Source organism: Panonychus citri, unplaced genomic scaffold (genome assembly GCF_014898815.1).
Source record: "Panonychus citri isolate SS breed McGregor unplaced genomic scaffold, ASM1489881v1 Contig00136, whole genome shotgun sequence".
Taxonomy (NCBI): domain Eukaryota; kingdom Metazoa; phylum Arthropoda; class Arachnida; order Trombidiformes; family Tetranychidae; genus Panonychus; species Panonychus citri.
The window spans coordinates 1,624,069-1,644,744 of record NW_026515541.1 but is presented as its reverse complement, the minus strand read 5'-3'; the positions used below and the strand labels follow the sequence as shown (position 1 = coordinate 1,644,744).

The window sequence follows — 20,676 nt, the reverse complement described above, 5'->3', positions numbered from 1 at the left end:
GAAAGAAAATTCTGATAATATCCAATACAAAATGTTGCAAACTTTTCGTCAACCAGAATAATAATGAAACATTTAATAAAATATTCACCAATCTCATTGATTGTTATCATCGATTGTGTCACAATTGATCAACTATTATCACTATTTAGCTTTATTTCCGATTCCACCAGAAGAGTAAACCGATTGACTGAATCAGAATTTTCTGTTCCATATATTGAATGGCAATACCATCTCAAATCAACTTATTTACAATAATCTTTAATCCCTTAAATCAAGAAGCATCATTTCAATAGATGAGTAAACAAATTAAACAACAGATCATCAATCAAGTTATGATCATGTAAAGGTCAGTTCTTAGAATCTGAATCATGAATCTTTTGGGAGCTCTAATGTATTAATATTAGTCTTTCTCAATTACCCTTCTCTTTTCATATTATTATTATAATCTTACATTGGGAATGAAGGAAGGGAAAAAATTCCCAGTTCTGATATTGGGATAAATATGATAACACATTTACTACCCTGAAATAAACACTCAGAGTAGGAGGATAAACGAGGAATCAAGTGAATGAATTTTATCATGAATAAAAAAAAGGGATAAACAGAATGAGAATGATGAAATAATATTACCAATAGTGATGACGATGCTGATGAAGAGAAGGAGGAGAAAAGATGATGCGGATGATGATATTATCATGGAAAAGGTTACCTGACATGAGCAGAGGAATAAAAGTTCTGTGAGACTCTGAATTCTGAAAGACAACAGAATTGAAAGTTTACTTTCATGATCTGTTGATCAAAAGAAGCCAAACTAATCTGTTCCCTTTGATTATCCCTTTTGTTACTATTACAATTTAAATCTCAACAGCGGATTAACAATCAACTTGTAACCAACTGAAAGACAATTGAAAAAACAATCAGAACAATTAAAAAAAGATATTAACTGAATTTCATCAAATCAACATTGAACTTTTTTCTTCTTTAACAACTTTATTCAATTTTTCGTCGAGCTGAAGTTTGTTTTTACTTCTGTTGTGACAATTACTCATCTAATCAATTGTAATTAACTTTTAATTGTGCAACTGATTAGCCGAAATTTTGATCAATTTGTAAATTGTTTTTTTTTCTATCTGTGATTGTTTACAATTCGCAATTCAAACTGATTAACTGAATTATTGTGATTAGTGATTTGTTTTCTGTCGTAATTGTTTTCCTCCGATCAATTATATTAGACAATATTCAGCAATGTCCACTGACGGTCATTCACCAAATTCAATTTCTAGCAAAGGTTTGAATAAATGGAGAGGAAGGAAAAAAACTCTCACAATTATTTTCCAAAGTTTCTTTGACTATTCAAAAAGTTTTCACTTCTTTTCAATTGTTTGCATGAAAATCTGATTCTGTTTACCTTTGTTATCGTATTGTCATCATGTTTATTTCAGTTGTTTACTTTTTACCTGAAAGAAAAATGATGAGAAAATTTCATTCACATTTTCCATTATTCTGTTTTTTTTTCTTCGGATTTCGAGGTTCTCATTGTCGTAAATGTTTGTGAACGTATGAGAATAAGAGACTTACGATTATTCAATCGATAGATTGCGAAAAAGATGATAATTGTGAGAGAAGTGAAAAAAATTCGATAGTTTTTTTCTTGTTCAATATTCTGTCAACTTAACTATTTACGATTTCTCACCATACGATTTACGATTCTCAGCATTAATTGTTTTGTTTTCTGCTGATTTTCAGGTGAATTGGGTAAAACAGTGAAGGAAAAACTGGACAATTTGCTCAAGAAAACTCCGGGACTCGAGGTTCCCCCGGAGGCAGGATTTTTCCGCCGTCGCCGTCGTCGGTCACTCCATCTTGCCGAATGTCCATCATACGAAGATTCATCAGCAGAAAAAGAAGGTAAATATTTAACTCTATCGATTTCCAATCGCTTACAAATTTCATTATCAAACTCATAGTAAATATATTATATTTATGATCCTCTTATCATGACACAATAATAATAAACCATCATCATCACCATGTTAATGATAATATTGACGGTGAATATCATCATCATTATCATCATTGTGGTGACTTTACCTCTCAAACTGACAGCATAATCATAACATGATCGTTATGATGATAAAAACAACACCAATAGTAAATCAATATCATTGTAAACATATGAAAACAAAGAGTAGCAAATAAAAAGCAAATCAACAATCATTGAGATTATCATTCTCATTCATGATTAGTATATAATATTTTGTATCTCAATGTTTATATCTTATATTGTTGTAACCCAATTGAATCAAGGAAAAAAATTATCCATAACAATTGGCTATCAAAATTGTCTATTTGTTATCACTTCCCTTGGATTAACGGTACATAATATTTATCATCTGATATCTGATGATTAAACTTACCCACATATAAATCATCATCATTATTATTATCATGATTACATTTAACTCGAAAGGTTCAGCCCAATGGGATCTTAATTAGTAATAATTGAACAATATGAGGAAAAAAAATTAACACCAGGAAATACAATGAAAATGAAATTAGGTCAACAATTAATTTCCTTGTAAATAAATCTCAAGATAATTAGATATAAGATACGATTTGATATATATATAAATATAGATTGTCTCAGGAAGATTTATTTATCCATCGTTAATATTACTCCAAGATGATGATCTTTCTTAATTTAGCTGAATTGATGAAGATAATTAATTGTTCAATGTTTACTTTAATTCACTTGTTACAAAATTAAATTATCATCAACATCTCAAACCATGAAAAACTTTGTTGTTGTTTCTGTAAAACTTTTACATTATTATTATTGTTGTTGTTGATTACATGATTTTCTCGTTAATTGTTTGTTAATTGAAATTTATGCCTAATTGTTGATGTTAAATTGCTATTCCTGTAAACCATTAAATGATTAAACAACGAAACCATCCTGATAATTTAATGGTTCATTTGTATATATCTCATCTTATGGATTCAAGATGAACAACAATTTTGTTTTTCGAGCAAAACTTTCACAAAATCATTAATTGTCTTCTAATTGTTGCTGTTGTTTACTGATCGTAGTTTTGTCTCAATTATATTGATCGAGTAAATTATTGATAAAACTAAATTACAGTTAATTACAATCTAAAATTAACTCTTGAACAACAGTCAAGACAAGGAAATCACTTCCACTGCAATTATTGAATTTTTGATTACAACTCTTGTCGATTAATTGATTGCTGTACATTTTCAGCCTTTTAATTGTTTGCCTTATTTTTTTTTCTCGACAATTAACTTTAATCATTACCTGTTAATCCTTATCAATGGTAGTTATTTGTTTATCTACAAATGCATTAATCATATTGTGTTGAATTCACCAATCGGTTTACTTGCACAATAGACAATAGGTAACCTTAATTATCAGTGATTCACCAGCAATTAGCATATGAAAACAATTGAACATGATTTAAAATACGATTTAGAAAACTAAATTATGATTATGCAAACGATTACGTTGATTGTTTACAATTTAACCCAAATAACTAAATTGAATCTGCAACAGATAAAACTGAGAGACTTTTAAATTGCTAATATTAGGAAGGAGCTAAATTAAACTTTACCGTTAATGGTTACGATATTATCTTCAATGTTGTTAGTTTAAATTTACAAGTTAAATTGTGACAATTTAACCTTTTTCTTGCAAATCATTTTCAAAGTAAATGATTATTTACAATTTGTCCAAATAATTTAGAAAATTGTTCCAATGAGAAAAGGAAAGAAAAACAATTTTTTCCAACCGATAATTCAGTTGAATTACAGAACCTATTCAATTATCATGAGCCACTCAACTTATTTTTCCTAAACTTTCACCCACTTTTCATGCCCATGCAATTGATTCATGAGTAGATTTCATGATTGTCAACTATTTATCTCAACAAAAACTTCAAATATCAAATGCTAGTGAGGTTTTTTTTCATATATATTTTTATTTTTATTTTCCAGCTCAAGTTCATGTAATATTAATATAATTCATGAGATTCATTATAAGAGTTGATGGTCAATAATAATACGATATAAAGTTAATCTCAATTCAATCAACTGAAGGATAAACTGTTTCTAATAGTGAACTTTTTTTTACTCAATCTCAATTTATTACATTTATCATGATGATGATGATGATTATTATCGTAACCGCTTGACACAGTTTTGTAAGTAGCCATAAATGTCAATTGATATTATTCCGGAATGAGTGATAAAAGTTCAACAGTTTACCATGAAAGTTGTAAAATATTTACTCGTAAATTAAATCAGTTGAATTAAATTGGCAATTCATAAACTGTATTGATAATATTACCTGAATAATATTACTCATCCTGTATGATGGATTGACTTTATCCCTTTGGATAAAATCAGATATGATAACAAATGTTTAGATTATTTCAAATTTCTGTATCTCCATGAGATCTTCAATTTTAGGATTTCATGATAATACTCAAGGAGAGTGGAAATGATTTTATCTATTACTATTTTCTGAGCAATTCTAATACTTTTTTCTCGCTTCTCCTGAAAATGAATCAATAACTGAGCTATTCCATGAATCGATTCAACTTTGTTACAATATAATCAATTAGATTTTTCCTTTTCGGCTGAAATGTCAACGATAATCCAGTTCAATCTCAATTTATCTTGTTTACAATTGCCTGTTGATTAAGTACAATCACTATAATCTACAAATTAATTCCATCACTTTCCATTACTGTTATTCACTGGATTAGCTGGTATATCTGATTAATGTTATATAATCGTAACAGATGAAACCATTTTAATTAACTGAGTCAATTGTTACATAATCGCAATTGAAATGATGACAAATTAGGCAACAAAAATTCATAATTGTCGTTACCCTTTGTAAATCAATAACATGACCCAATTTTTTTTCGTTACCTTCATGAAACCAGAAAAAAATACAACGAACAAAAAAACAATAAACAAAACATGAGATCGACATTTCAATTTCCGGGTAGGTACATTTCCCCATCCAAAAATCAGGGTAAACAAGAAATGAAATAAAATGAAAAATAAATTACATCTAAAATGGAATCTGAGTCAAGCTGAACAATCAGGAACCATGATGATGATGATGATGATGATGACGATTCTGTAGCTCTGACATGATAGCAAAAAAACTGAATGAATTCTTATTAAAATCTAAACTTTTTTCCTTCTTTTCATTTGGAACTTTTATCCTCCTTCCATGTCCACCATGATGAAGTTTCAGGAATGATGACAAATAAAAAGGAAGAGGATATTTTCATTGCTCACAATGAATTAAATGACCAGAAAAGTTGCGTTTTTATCCGGAACATGATTCTTGATGAATCTTCATGATAATAGAGATGATGATGCTTGATAAGCAAGTCAATTGAACAAAAAAAAAGTTCTCAACAAATCAACTAACTAAGCAATCAAGTAAATAATAATTTCATTCTGATTCTTAACTGATATATATATATGAGTTGTTAATATTAGATCGCCAATGAACCCGAGGACAAAAAGAGGCAAGAAATTGAATTGAAATCAATAAGAGCATCATGTTCATTGTTAATCTGTTAATCAGTTTCATTCTCAATCCAATCCTGGTTCATTTTTCATCTCTTATTTATCCAAAATCCATATTTATTTATATCCTACCTTTTCAGCCTATTTTACAATTCCTATTGTCAGAATTTTCTCATTTTTTCATCCTCCATGACACACAGAATGTTCAGTTCATTGCACTAATAAAATGATTCAAATGATATTACCTTCAATTTCATACTTATCATGATATGAATCATGTCAAAGTCACAATATATTTAAATTTATATTACTAAGGGGAAATAATAATAATACCAACTATTGAAAATCATTCAGAGCTTATTATAATTATTATTTACCTGTCTCATGAATATCATGATGATTATCATTGAAATTATTTCTCAAAGATTATCAAGATTGTAATTACAATTGAATTTTCATTCAATTATCTGATTAACACAATTTACTCAACAAAAGTCAATTAAAACTCAATTTCATCAACAAATTGATCTTTACTTTTTACTTTTGTTTTGATAACAATAAGTAGAAATTATAATTTATATTAATATACAATTAAAATATTAATAACAATTTAAATGACACAATTTTATTAAGTCATAGACATGAATATAAATATCCCATATCCCTTCAGGCTATTTACTTTTTTTTCCTGTTTTGCAATTTCATTAACATTTATTTTAGCAAAATTTTCATTCCAATCCTGAGTAGGTTCAGCTTTGAACAATTAAAAATATATACATGTAATAATAACCTTAAGAGATTGGTGATATTCAGCATTTCCAATTTTATTCTTGATCAATCCCTGATTCTTAATGGTTAGAGTTGATTGTTGTCTCTTTATTTTCACTTTCAAGATGATGATGGTGATGTCAACTTCAATTTAACCCAATCCAATGTTACTTTTAATCAAGAAATAACCTTTAACTTGAAACCAATTAATCTTAATTTACCGTTACCTTTTGGGTTCATCTTGATACAAATCTCGGTGTAAATCAAAGCTGCTAAACTGTTGGTTAATCGAGATGAGGTAAGAAACTTTAATTGTCACTATTATACAGGCCCAGAGACAAATCTCACCTTTTACAAAGGATGAGGATGTAGATAATGATTAGGCAAGGGAATGAAGATGGAAACACCAAAACAGGTACAAAATTCATCATCCAAGATGAGAAAATGTGAGATGCTGAACATTGCAGTCTATTGGTAATATGTTTGAGATGAAAGCTCAGCATCTTTATCCCAGATTACCTTTTTTATATTTAATTCCAACCTCCCACTCACCTCTCTGAAAATCCAGGAAGAAGAAAGTTAGAATAAAAAAGTTCTCAAGATAAATAATTGAACTGAACGATAATCTGTTCACAGTTGAATAAACATTTCGTAATATCTATGTGGTTACCCTGATAATGATGAAGAATTATCTTCATTATAATCTTTTTTTCTTTCTTTTCTCTCTTTCTTTATCATCCTCATTAGCAGAACTTTTTTATTATTATTTCCATCGTCATCTTTTATCCACTGTTAACATAGTGGAAAGATTATCAAACCAAATCAATTTTTTTCTTTATTTCTTCATCTAAGAAAATATAAGAAAAGCTCAAAGATTTATCGATCATAACCAGGTAGAAGATCATTTTGCACAAAACCTTCGATTAGATTATCTATTATTATCTTCTCGTGGGGATTCAGATTTTCCAAAACGATTTGTCTCAGAGTGTAGCGAAAAACACTTCATCAGAAAGTCTTGAATTCAACGCTCGACTAATGCATCAAATTTGGATATATTAATCGAAGTTCACTTACGATTGATCTTGATAGTTTTGCAAATCTCCGATTGTACATTTTTGTTTATCTTCGTGTGAAACGTTTGATCATAATTAGCGTTCTACTGGTTTTCATATATCAAGCAAGTTATGCAGCAATTTCCAATTCTACTGATGATTTGCATATCTCAATCAATATAACGATGATAATGATTTCTGTCAACTTGAAGCCATTCAAGAATAAGTAGAGCAAATTTGAAATGCTTACTAGTTTTGATGAATATTTTAAAATTCATGTGAATGCCCTCGTTTTTTTCTTAGTTTGGTCCTTATAATTGAAACAACGAAACTTGGATAAATGAAAGGTGAGTTTTAAGTTCTAAAAGTCTTTAGATCATTTCGCAGTTCTGTTGTAAGGATAGCTTGTCATATAGCAAGATTTATGTATTAATATAAGCTCAATAGGTATTTCAAGTTGTTTTCTTTGGTCAATCAATTGACTAGCTTTGAATTATCGTATAAGGTCTGAAAGAAGTTTAATCAAAAAGAAAAAGCAAAATTTTATTGGGATAATATGAAAGTTCACTGTGCATGATAATCAAATTGAATGGACTCTACCATAGGATTATCTCAAACTTACCAAGACAGAATCGTTCAAAGTTGATTGTGTCAGCGTACGAGAACGAGAACGAGGCCATTTTACCGGTCTTGAAATGAGATCAATCGTCAAATTATCTTCGGAATCTCATTTAGCAGCTCAAAGTTATCATATCAATCTCATCCTCTGATGATTAGTTGAATATGTCACATGATTGTTGTTCATTGTTTTGATCATTTGTCACTAAAACCAAAAACGATTCAGAATCGCTTTCATGAATAACAACACAGGTAATAATTTCAAGGAAATTGTAACATGATTAAGAAGAGGAAAAAATTGTGCTAAGATCTCTAGATGATAATAAATTCAAGTACCATGATATTTACTCAAGATTATCTATCACAAACAATTATTACGATTCACGATTTTTCGCATGAAAATTAAGGAAAAACTAGACTACCTACAGACACAACAAAAATACCAAATGAAAGAGTTAAAAAATCTACACCCGCAAAAAATAGAACCAATGTCATAGGTGGTCAGGGTCAAAAGTTATTAATTAATGAAAAAAAAGGGGCGTTAAATTGACCAAATTAAAATGTTAATTAGATTAATAAAAGGATTAGATAGAAAAGAAAGAGAAATGGGGGAGAGAGAGAAGGGGTGAATTATGACGTACGGGGCAATGGAAGGGGAAGAGAAAATAAAGAGCATCAGATGAATGTAAGTTTTTAATTGTATCAACCGCACGCCCTGGGATATTAAACTTCGAGGGGTTAATCAGAGATTTGATTACTACGTTTAACTCAAGGTTCAAATAACGGTTTTTCCGGTCGACCATATAAAAAGACAGAAAAGATCACAGTCGTGAATTCAATTTCTTAAAATTTACTCAGAAAAGCGATCATGTTGATCGCAGGATTCGCCTTGTTATTATTATTATTAAACTGAACTTTTCTTTTTTCACATTTTCTTGTTTGTTTATCATCCTTATCACCTCTTTATCTTGGCAAACTTGAACAATCCAACGTTATTATCATGGTGATGATAAAGTAATGATGCTGAACTAACACTCTTACATATTGAATTTAGTTTATTAGAGGTTAAATGTATGAAGATTTTATGATGATAAATCAGATGAGGATAAAGGTGATGATGACGATTATAAAGTTTACAATGAAAGTGAATGTTAGTTAGATAAATAGTTTCCTTATTTTAGATCTTGAAAATGTCTTCATTCTTAATCCACATCATCTTATGTTTATCCTCATCTTCCTGGATTGAGCTTTGACATTTCAGTTTATTTCCATTTGGGTATAACCCATTAGCCTAAATTTAAATAGGGAAAAAGATAATAAGTTGATTGTTACAGTTGAATCAACAAAATCCAAGGAATCCATGTTCTCATAAGAACAATTGATTTAAACATGAATTTTCCATGAATTAATTTTCTTTTATTATTATTTTATGAGAGAAAAGAAGACGAAAAAATTTTTAGAATCATCTTGATAATGAATGGAAAACTTTTCTTTCTTACAAAAAATGATGCCTCGAGTTCTGAGCTTCTGAATATTTCGCAAGTATTACATATATACATAAGACTCTTGCTTTACATCAACCAAATCAGAGAATTCATATTCTGAATATTCATCAGCCAGTATCAAGTATGTGAGCCCATTATCATGTTCAGTGATTATCATGATCATCAAGCTATTCGTGATTCTGATAACATATACAGAAAACTAACTTTCATCACCTCGGAAAATTTTCATCATTAACTTATTGTTTAAGTTCATCGTCATGATATAATCACACCCTGTAAGAAAATCTCTTTATTCTGTTTTTTTCCTTCTTCTTTTCATCGTTATGAATTTATCATCTTCATCATAATCATCATCTTATGGTGATGATGATGATGATGATGATGATTATCACCAGTGATAGATAAATAAAAGTAACCAAATTCATGTTCTGTTTCATTGTTGATGTGTGTTCCTTGTTGAAACCTTAAGGCAAATGTAGATGATAATGATGATGATAATGATGGAGATGATGAGAAGATGATTAAGGAAAAGTGTTAACAAATGATGAGAGGATGAAAAGGTTGACAAAATAGATGAAGCCTTTAGGAGGTTTAACTTGATTGTCTTTCAAGGGTTAATATTAAGATGATGAATAAACTAAAATCTATTGTCATATTTGATTAACTGATTATCTAAATATCACAATTAATTGAACAAGAGCAATTAAAATTACCCTATTGAACTTAATTGTTTACAGTCACTTTACTATTCTCATAATTTATTAATACTTTAAAAAGTTTTACTTATTAATACAATCTCATAATAGATTTAACCATTTAAACTGATCAACTAATTATGAGTGAATCTTTCAACTAAATTAACTTGATACCCGAAAACAATGAAAACAATTAAACTTCAAATCCTTTTTCTCGCCAATTGAATAGTAATTCATTCAAGTTTGATGTAATTAACTGACCACAATCAACAATCATAATGTGTATAGCAAACGACAATCAATATCCTGAATGATTTCAACCTCTTCCTGATTGTTTACATTGTATCAATTGGATTAATTGAGAAAATTTAATCTGACAGTTTTTTCAAAAAAAAGGGCGTTGTGAGATTATCCTTAATGAAGATGATGATCATCATGATGATCATTATCATGAAGATGGTGATTAACCCAGGAATATATCACACTGAAGATGAGAGATTATCTTGATTACCTAAAAACCAGAGGATGATTAACCTAAATTATATTTTTATTTATCTTCCATCATCAAGAAGAAGATAACATTATCATTATTGGGATGATAATCACTTTTATCTTCATCATCTATTACATCATGGTGATAATAACAATATCTCTTTGCGATGATGAGTTGAAATCGTGATAATAATAATATCTTTCTCGTTGGTAAATCATCACATAAGTAGATCAATCCTTTTTTTTTACCATTTTGTCCAATTATCATCATCATTATCAACTTGATCTTCTTTCATTATCATCATGGATCCATTTTGATTCAACCATCTCATACCTTTAGCATCATCATCATCATCTACCTTCCTTGTTGACTTTACTTTCACCAACTCACAAGTTTTTGTTTCTTTTCAAAATCTTATCTCATTTCTATTAATATTTCCTCTTTTTCATTGTTATTTTTCACCATCAAATCATTTGAATATCTTTTCATCCCATGAAAGAGAAGGAAAAAAAAAAATTCTCAATGAAGATGAGCTTGAATTATATTCTCTTCCTTTCTTCGTCGTCTTCATTTCTTTTTCTGTAGTTGTCAAGGTAAGAAAATAACGTGATGATATGGAAAGATACTTGGAATGAGTTTTCTTCAAGGTAAACCTATTATACTAAATTTCATCATCGTTTTTCTGATGATGATTAAGAAGATGAGAAAAAAAGGATTCACTTTCTCTCTCTCTCTCTCTCTCTCACTTCTATTTACATTTTCCTCTTTATCTTCCTATTTATCATCATTTTTGCATAAAAACCACTCTAATTTCTGCATCAATAGTTGAGTTAATCGGTTTCTTTTCTCCGTAGGATAACAACTCGATGATATTTACCATGTTGTTATTTAGATAAATCTTTTTATCATCTTCAGGTATGATTTTACCTTTGTTATCATCCCTCATCATCATCATAATCTACATCATCATTTGATAAACTGATTTTGATCATGATAAAAAAAGGTAATCACGAAATCAAAAGATTCACCAAGATTAGATTAGGTCACACACGATTTTTTTTTGCTTCTTCTCAATCCTTTGGTTACATTGAGGTTTTTTAATCTTCTAGGACTATTATTAGATTTGATAATCATTATCGGTTAAGTTACAACATGTTAAAGGTTTGAAAAAAATTATCAGATTAAGTGAAAGAATCAGAATTGAAAACAAGTAATATCAGTGAATTGGGAATCGTATTTGATTACAAAGTTTGCTTTCACTTCTGTATTGTTATTCTGGTGGCCATTAGAATCAATTGAAGTTGTCCCATGTTGATTTATCTTGATTGTTACACTATTTGTATTTTGTATTGTAATTAATTCAAATCTCTGTCTCTCTCTCTCTATTTCACTCTGATTGATTTGCATGTGATATTATTCACTGAGGGAACTCATGATATTCATGGAAATCCTTTTGTGTGTCTATTTGACATTTCAACTCCCACTTATCAATATCAACCATCTTTGAATCATCTACATGGAAGATTTTTCCTCTTCATGTTAAACATGAGCTTGATCATCAGAACTTAATCAGCATTAATTCAGAACAAGAGGGGAAAATAAATTTAAATCAACACCCGATTACCAAGAATCCATTGTGATAATTATGCACCAGAATAATAACTCACCATTCATTTGGATCAACCCTTTATCATGACTGGTGAAAATTTCTATTTTTATATATCAATTATTATCATCATTTCTCATCATCATCATCATCATCATCCTTTTGTAGATACTCATCAAATTATTCAGTTTCTTTGATTATCTCGTTGTTCAATAGCATCACCACCATGAAGATGAGGATGCTAATGATTCTTAGGACTTTTAATTATCACCATTAAAGCAAAGTGTTTATCTGTCACTTTGAGGGTTCATCCTATTGCTGTTAAATAACATTTCACTTTGATTGAAAATTGGAAACAGAGTTAATCAAGTTAATCGTCAAGATTGTGAGAGAATCAAACTAATCAATCTAAAAATAACTTTGTCAGCTAATCACATTATTATCATCAACTGATTGCTACAGAAAATTGTTAAAGGTAAATTGCTAAAATAAACACTGAAATTGAGTTAAACTAATCAATCAAACGAGTAGATTTGATAAATAGCCTTATGAATAAAAATACAATCAACCTTTCCAATATAATATTAAACTGATTTAATAGTCATTAATGGTAATTAATAGCGATCAATACTATTAGAATGTCAATCAATCGTTGACAGGGTCGATCCGACAATTCAGTTTAATCAATCAGTTTCAATTTTTAATCATTCCAATTTCAATATGATGGTGGAAAGTTAATAAACATTAGCTTCTTAATCCAATTACTAAACTACAAAGCAACATTGCAATCAGATTTTCACCCTGAACAATTTATTAATTGAAAAAGGTTAAGGTATTATAAGGAAATGTACCTTTTAGGCATATTAATTTTATCGTAATGAGAAGACAAAAAAAAATCTAACCCTGTATGGTTATGGAATTGTAATTGTAACTGTAAAGGTGACGAAAAGGAAAAAAAGTTCTGAGTTTTGTTCAGAACTTTTTTTTCACTCTCTTTCTCTGTTATGAATGTCATTCATTTATCATCACTCTTTTCATCACCATGTTACCAACTCCCTTTCCTAATTATGCCTGGAAAAATGAATTTCCTGGAGGATTTAGCTCAATTTTTGCTTAATTTCCTGTAACAAGTAGAGATAAAAAAACCTAATAGAGATTCAACTTCGTCCATGGTAATTGTAACCATTTTTTATCATTAACGTTCATCTCTTTTCACCTTCATGACAACGTATTAAATGCTTGTCCATACAAAAGCGCTAAAACTGACCTGGTCGAACTTGGCATCGAAAAAATTCTTTCAACTCGATGCATCGACCGCTTTATTGTACTTGAATCTGCGATTCTCTATTCACAAGTTATTTCGAAAACAAATTCCTATTTTTCGTACTTAAGTCCTTGTGGTGATTTTACACTTCTAAAAATGTCTGAGGTCTCATTAGAATTGATTCTGTTTTGTTGAAATTTTCTCTATTTTTTAGAGTAATTTTATCTCTGTAAACATATTAAATCTCATTGCAAAACCTTTTGCATACTCTTCAGAACTTACGTGATCCATAACGAGGAGTAAATGATGAACTATGGAAGAGAGAGAGAGAGAGAAGAAATTTTCTTCTGTTGATATTGATGATTTATCTTTTTATTAATAGCATCTTCAAGATGAGGATGCGGAAAAAAAGAGTACAAGATGAAGATTAAGATTGACATTTATCCCTTTCTGCATCAAATAACATTAAATGATTACTGTCATTATTTACTATTGTCATTTTATACCATCATTAGTTTGATAAAAAGCATAGAAAAAGTTTCAAAACAATTAGCCTCAAGATAATTGTCCAATAGGAATCTTGAAAGATGCAAAAATAATTAAACTCCAAATGATTACCAATTGATAGACAATCAAATCTCTATCTCAATTATCAGAATAGCAAACTAATAATAAAACAAAAATACCTGAAAATAAGGTAAACCTTGATTACGATATTGATGATGATAATTTTGTCTTAAATGATAAAAGCATCAATTATCATCTCATGTTCATTGATAATGATGATGATGATATCAAGGCTCCTAATCATCAATAAATCATCTTGATAAGTGTAAGATGAGAAGGTAAATCAATTGCTTCATAATCATTATCCTCATCTACCTTAAATCAATCTAAATCAGTGGATGATTAAAATTAAGGTTACCTGTGGGTGTGACATTGGTTATTTTCTGGGTTAACATTAAATGGACTCAGAAAATTAAGCTCAAAGTATCATGATAATGATAATTTACATGATACAAAAAAAATGAATCTCTTCCGCAATAGTGTAACAATCAACTAACTTGATTATGTTTAAAACTTTTACATTAAATGAAAAGATGAACGAGTGAAAGAAAAAAAAACAAATTAACTAATCAAAGTTAATTGGATGCAGATATTGAGCTATTAACCTATTTACAGAATTTGGTTTCATGGTAAATTAATATAAGATAAAAATACATAGACAGTTATTTGTATCTCTTTGTCTTTCACTCTGTTGTTTTTGTAAACGATAATGATCTTGGAAGTTACATTGAATTGAATTGAATTGATAATTGTTTCAATTAGAATGTGAATTTATCATGTTAATTTTGGTTCATTTGTTTCATTCATGATTAGGTCTTCATCGTACTGGATCATTTAATGAGAAATCAAAGAAACTTTCACTTCCCTTACCAACCTCAAGTTATTACCTTGAATCTGAAACATCAAGTAGTTCATGTACCAGTAGGAGTTCCGGTGTGGAATCCCTTTCCGGTGAGATAACTCCCTCCGAGTTTAGTGATATAACAATCACACCAGGAGATGAACATCCAGTTCGAGGTAAGAACTTGAATCAAATTTGAAAAAAAAAACTTTTTTTCCTTTGTAAATATTAAAACAAATGTAAAAATAAGAGGAAAAAAAAGTGTTGATATTGAACGAAAAAAGCAAATTACCAAATCAAAGATGAAAATAATCATTAATCAATTTACAATATTTTCCCTTTTCAATTGATATTTCATATTAATCAAATTACCATTAGTTTGATTATGAGAATCATTAATCATCATCCCCTCACCATGAAACCTCATGTACATATAATCAACTTGATTAAAGGAATCTCAATGTTTTCATAACAAGAAGCTCGATAGTTGAGATGAAAAATTGATTATCATTAATTGTATGATTATATTAATTATCTAATCATCATTAATATTAACACGATCAGAGTCGCTTCAATTATTAGCATATTAGATTGAATAACTCATCAATTATCAGCCTTAATCAATGATGTTATACTTTAAATGTAATTAATCTGATTCGGTAATAGCAATTAACTGTGAAACCAATTTCAATCAATTTCTGGTTAAATCAAACGACAAAAAAAATAACAACAATCGTATTCACCAATTTAAATAAATGTCATCCGATATTCATTATGTTATCATGTGAAAACCTCATGATTACATGGAAAATTTCATATCTGGATGTTAAATATTGATCGAGACAATTGTATTAGAACATATTAATAGATATGGAAAAAAAAAAGTTCTAAACTCATATTCGATACAACGAAAAGTTCAGAATTTTGTATCATCATGTTTTCACTTTCATGATATAAACTGAGTAATAATAAGACTTTTTTTTCATGAAAATCAATTGAAACAATATAATGTTCAGGGTGATGATTTAATTGAATGTCAACCAATATAATGAAAAGGTTTTGTTCATTTCTGGTGGTGGTGAAATTGTTCAGTTGTTACAATTTCCGTATTCATGGTTATCTGATTCTTAGGCGAGTTTTTTTCCTGAGATTTTAATTGAATATTTTATTCCTTTTTTTATCGATTTTCATTCAGCTGATCGTAAGAAACGTCGCTGGTCAAGAGCCGCTCGGACTCACAGTTTCACTCGAATCTTCAGTTACGTTTTTGAAAAATGTCGCACTTGTGATACTTACATTTATCTAGGAGGTTACAAATGTGAAAAGGTAAGTGAATGAGTGACCACTGGTCATCTATTTGTTGTAAAGAGTAACAACTTGCTTGCTCTTTAACCTATTGACCATTCAACCTTTCATGATAATATCCATTTATTGGTAATCACTTTTATCCTCCAAACATTGTTATTAGTTCAATTGTGATTTGATAATAATGCTTGAAGATTAATCAATCAATTAGGAAGTGAAAAAATTAATCACAAATTCTGATTGGATTGGCAATTTTGTTTTCAACCGAACTGAATTAAATTAAATAGTAATTGATATTATCTAAAATGAATCAAATTTCATTGTGAAAAAAAAACATGATGTTTACTTTTGTATTGATTTTCAATAGTTTGTTTCAAAAATAATTCATGGTGATAAAGTTCATGATAAGTTATTCAGAAAATTTCATCTTATTGAAATTATTTTTCATCTACAAACTTGTTGCTTAGCAATAATCATGTTCATCTAATCATTCAATTCACATCTCAGATGATTAATCAATACAAATTTAAATTGTATAATCAATTTTTTCCCTCCTCAAGTTATTACATAAAACCCTAGCCTTTGACCTTAATTGTTGTTTAATTAACCAATCGTTTCTTTTAACTGTTACCAATTCATTTATTCATAATAATAATCATATCTAATCTTAATCACTAAAGTAAATTGTTTTTTTTTCACTTGAATCAATTAGAGGGATTAACTGTAACTTCATAATAATATCACCATGGGAGTTATCAATAGTTTATATGTAAAAATTATCTAATAGTTAATCCCTTTATTCATGCTAATCATGATTACTAATCATTGAAACTGTTGATGATAATCATTATCATCTAATTGTGTACCTTACAATTAACCGTTAGTTTTAACAAATTGATCATTTCTCATTCAATTGTTTAAACTAAATTTTGCTAATTGTAAAATTAATCAGGATTCTTGTATTTATATCATTTATTTCATTAGCTGGTAGGATAATTTGATTTTCACTTTCCTTTAATTGCAATTAACTTACATGATAATTAGTCTGTAACAATTTGATTATAAAATCCAATTGAACATAAGATTCAATTTATTTATGTAAAAGTTTTTTTTCTTAAAATTTCATCAGTTTTATATCACAGATTCAATTCAATTCAATGAACTTTTATCCGATAGTTTCTCATATAAATTGATTCAGTTATCGTACAAAATTAGATTGAAATGATAAACAAATCAACTAAATTGTTGCTGTTGATTTGTTCAAGTATTTAATCAATTTCTTTCACATTCATTATCTATCATGTTTACAATTAGCTGATTACTTTGTGTGATCAGTTTTTACACCCAATCCTAAAGGTAACATGATAACTTTGATAATAATATTGTTTAAATTGTTAATCATCATGGTGATAATATGATTATATTATCGTAATTTTTAATCATCATCATCAACATCATGTGAATCTATTTTCTTTGATTATCTATTCATTAATAATAATAATGGCTTATGATTTAATCCCTGGTAACAATTAATTTTGAATAAATTGATTCACAACAGATTATAATGGATTTACAATATTGAATTACAATTTTATTATTATGATTACTCTTGACAATCAATTGGGGATTTTAAATTGTTCACTTGTTTGTTGACAGTTAACACGATAAATCATTTTTAGGCTCTTCTTGTATCAGTTTGTTGATTGACTATCATTTAAATGTAGACAATTCATATTGACACAATAGTTGATTTTGTCAATAGCACCAGAAAATAAATCGTAATGGAAAAAAAAATCAATCTTAAATTGCTTTAGGCAGAAACAATTAGTATTGTCAATAATCAACAATTTTCATGATCTACATTTGGATTTCATTCAAATGATTATGTATTGATTTCTAATCGATAAACAATTTTTATCACTCTTAATTTAGTTGAAGGCTCAGTCAGGTTGAGCCAAAATTAGGATAATTTGATTTGAAACAATTAAGGCAAAAGGATTCTAATGAGCTCCCAACCTCTCTCTCTCTCTCTCTCTCTCTCTCTCTCTCTCTCTCATCAAAACCAATTACTATTTACGTTGATTGAATTGTTATTTATGTCAAATTATTTGTACTAACAATCAACAAATAGTCACGTGATTTTGGGGCAAGAAAAAGTTCTGATTGTGAAAAAAAACGTAAACGATGCGAAGACAAGTTGAAAATCGTAAATTGAATTGAGCCCACGATTGAATCTCTTTGTAATCAATAAATTGCTTCGTCATCATCAGTTTCATGGTAGATTATATAAGATATTTCCTGAAATTTACTCGAAAAAGGTTAAGGGTCAATTTGAACATTTGATTGGTCAAATATTTATGATTCATCTTGATGATGATGATAATCGATGAGAAAATGTTATTTTCTATTAACAGTTTCATCTGGGTTATACATTATGATTACAATGTCAACCACCAAACTAAAATTAGATGGCCAACTGATAAAGGTAAACAATCAGTTGATTTATTTCATCATCAGCTGAGAGTTAGTTTTGTGATAGAAATTATCATTATTATTTGATTGGGTCACAACTCAAATCTGATTGAGGTTTAAATTGTTGATGATAATATTGATAATGATTGTTGTTGAAAGTTTGCTTGATTAAAGTTGACAGTTATGATTATAATAAATTACTTTGTTCAATTGCAAGTTGATTGTTTTTGCTTATGGTTTGATTTTTTTTCCTCCATCATCATGTTAACTGTAATTCAGTTTCAATAACCAACGAAAATATTTGATGATTAATTGATTGTTATTTAGCAATTAAGGTGTTTTCTTAAAAGTATTTTATTTTGTTACTATTTCCAAATCATCTAATCACAATCAATCAATCAGATAATTGATTGGGAAAGGTATTGAAGTAAGAAAACTTATCAAAGTTTTGATAAAATAAATAACTATTTTTATCCGCAATTAGACAGTAATTATTGCATAACTTGTTTGTTAATTGTCGATTGATGGTTAATAAGATAATTTAAGTTAATTGGAAGGTTAATTGTTATCATTTGTTTTTTCTTCTTCTTCTTTGCAATCGACTGTACAGTGCCTTCTTTTTTCTCATAATAAATGCCTTCGATCGATGATAATCCTTTGTGCTCGTAATCCAATTCCAAAACGGGTAAGCCCCATTTTCGGGGTTCATTTAACCACCTCAACGGATCCAGTACCATTCATAGTTGTCAAATGTTGCCACGAGATCGAAAGACGTGGCTACAGTATTAAAGGTATCTATCGGGTTAACGGTGTTGTCTCTCGAGTCCAAAAGTTTGTCCGAAGTCTCGAGAATAGTCCTTACCTGATTGACTTCAGTGATACAAATCCAAACGATATTGGTCATGTTCTTAAGGAATATTTTCGAATGGTAAATCTTTTTACTGTTGTTCGAAATGTTCTAATTTTAGATCCTCTCAATTCATTAATTTTCTCTTACCTTTAATAGCTTCCCGAACCAATATTCACCAGTGACTTATATTCACAGTTCATGAATGTGGCCAAGAAACATCGAGCTACCGAAGAGAGTACAGAAAAACGAGCAGAGATAATTAATGATCTTAAAGAGATCGTTAAAAAATTGCCCAAAAATCACAAGGAAACTTTGGCCTATTTAATGCACCATTTAAAATTCATTGCCAACAATCAAGAACTCAATCAAATGTCAACCAAAAATCTTGGTCTTGTTTTTGCACCAACACTTTTCCGAATGAAGTAAATTAACTTTTAAACTAATTGTTTTCCATTTCATAGAATTGATTAAAACTCTAATTTTTTTTCTCATTTATTTAATAGAGATATTGATGGAAATGTTTTCTCAATGTTATTTGACAATTCCCTTCAAACTCTGGTAATTGAATATCTCATCGATAATTGTTTCGATATATTTGGTCCACCAACACCGATACCACTTTATAGAGATGAAGTTCACGTAAATAACGAAAATAACCTGTTCTAAATCATATAATCAACTAATTGGTAGAAGAGGCAAAAAACAAAACGGAATCAAAATAATTCCAGAAACAATCGAGAAAAAAACAATCAATCATAAAGAATAAGAAAAAAAAAAGTTCAATCAATTCTGATCTCATTTATATAAAAATTGAAACAAAAATGTTAATCCAAATCTCATGGTCTCTTTGTAATAATAACAACAAATAACAAACTTTTTTGAAAAATAATAAAGAACGAAAAAAATCTCAACAATTAAATTCTTATCAATTCTTGAATAATTACAATCACAGAATAATAATATTATTATTACAACGAAAAATTAATTTCGTTGGTCAAAAGTTTCATTCTTTTCCAATAGATGTCACTAGTTTTTCTATCGAACGCCATCTGTTGGAACAAATGGTAACTAA

General features: G+C 28.8%; 1 protein-coding gene across 1 annotated transcript; it reads left to right on the top strand.

Annotated features, from left to right (window-relative positions):
- The first annotated feature begins 803 nt into the window (after positions 1-803).
- On the top strand, positions 804-20,515 carry LOC128392440 (rho GTPase-activating protein 45-like). Its single transcript, XM_053352469.1, has 7 exons — positions 804-1,288; positions 1,747-1,908; positions 14,950-15,153; positions 16,173-16,303; positions 19,365-19,682; positions 19,761-20,026; positions 20,108-20,515. Exons 1-7 carry the CDS (start codon positions 1,246-1,248, stop codon positions 20,268-20,270), a joined length of 1,287 nt encoding a protein of 428 aa, XP_053208444.1. The 5' UTR covers positions 804-1,245; the 3' UTR covers positions 20,271-20,515.
- The last annotated feature ends 161 nt before the right edge of the window (positions 20,516-20,676 follow it).

Bases quoted from the DNA above. Each gene is read 5' to 3' on its own strand.
- LOC128392440 (XM_053352469.1), top strand. From the start codon at position 1,246: ATGTCCACTGACGGTCATTCACCAAATTCAATTTCTAGCAAAG. The intron at 15,154-16,172 runs GTAAGAACTTGA...ATTTTCATTCAG, and splicing joins AGATGAACATCCAGTTCGAG to CTGATCGTAAGAAACGTCGC. The intron at 16,304-19,364 runs GTAAGTGAATGA...TCGACTGTACAG, and splicing joins GAGGTTACAAATGTGAAAAG to TGCCTTCTTTTTTCTCATAA.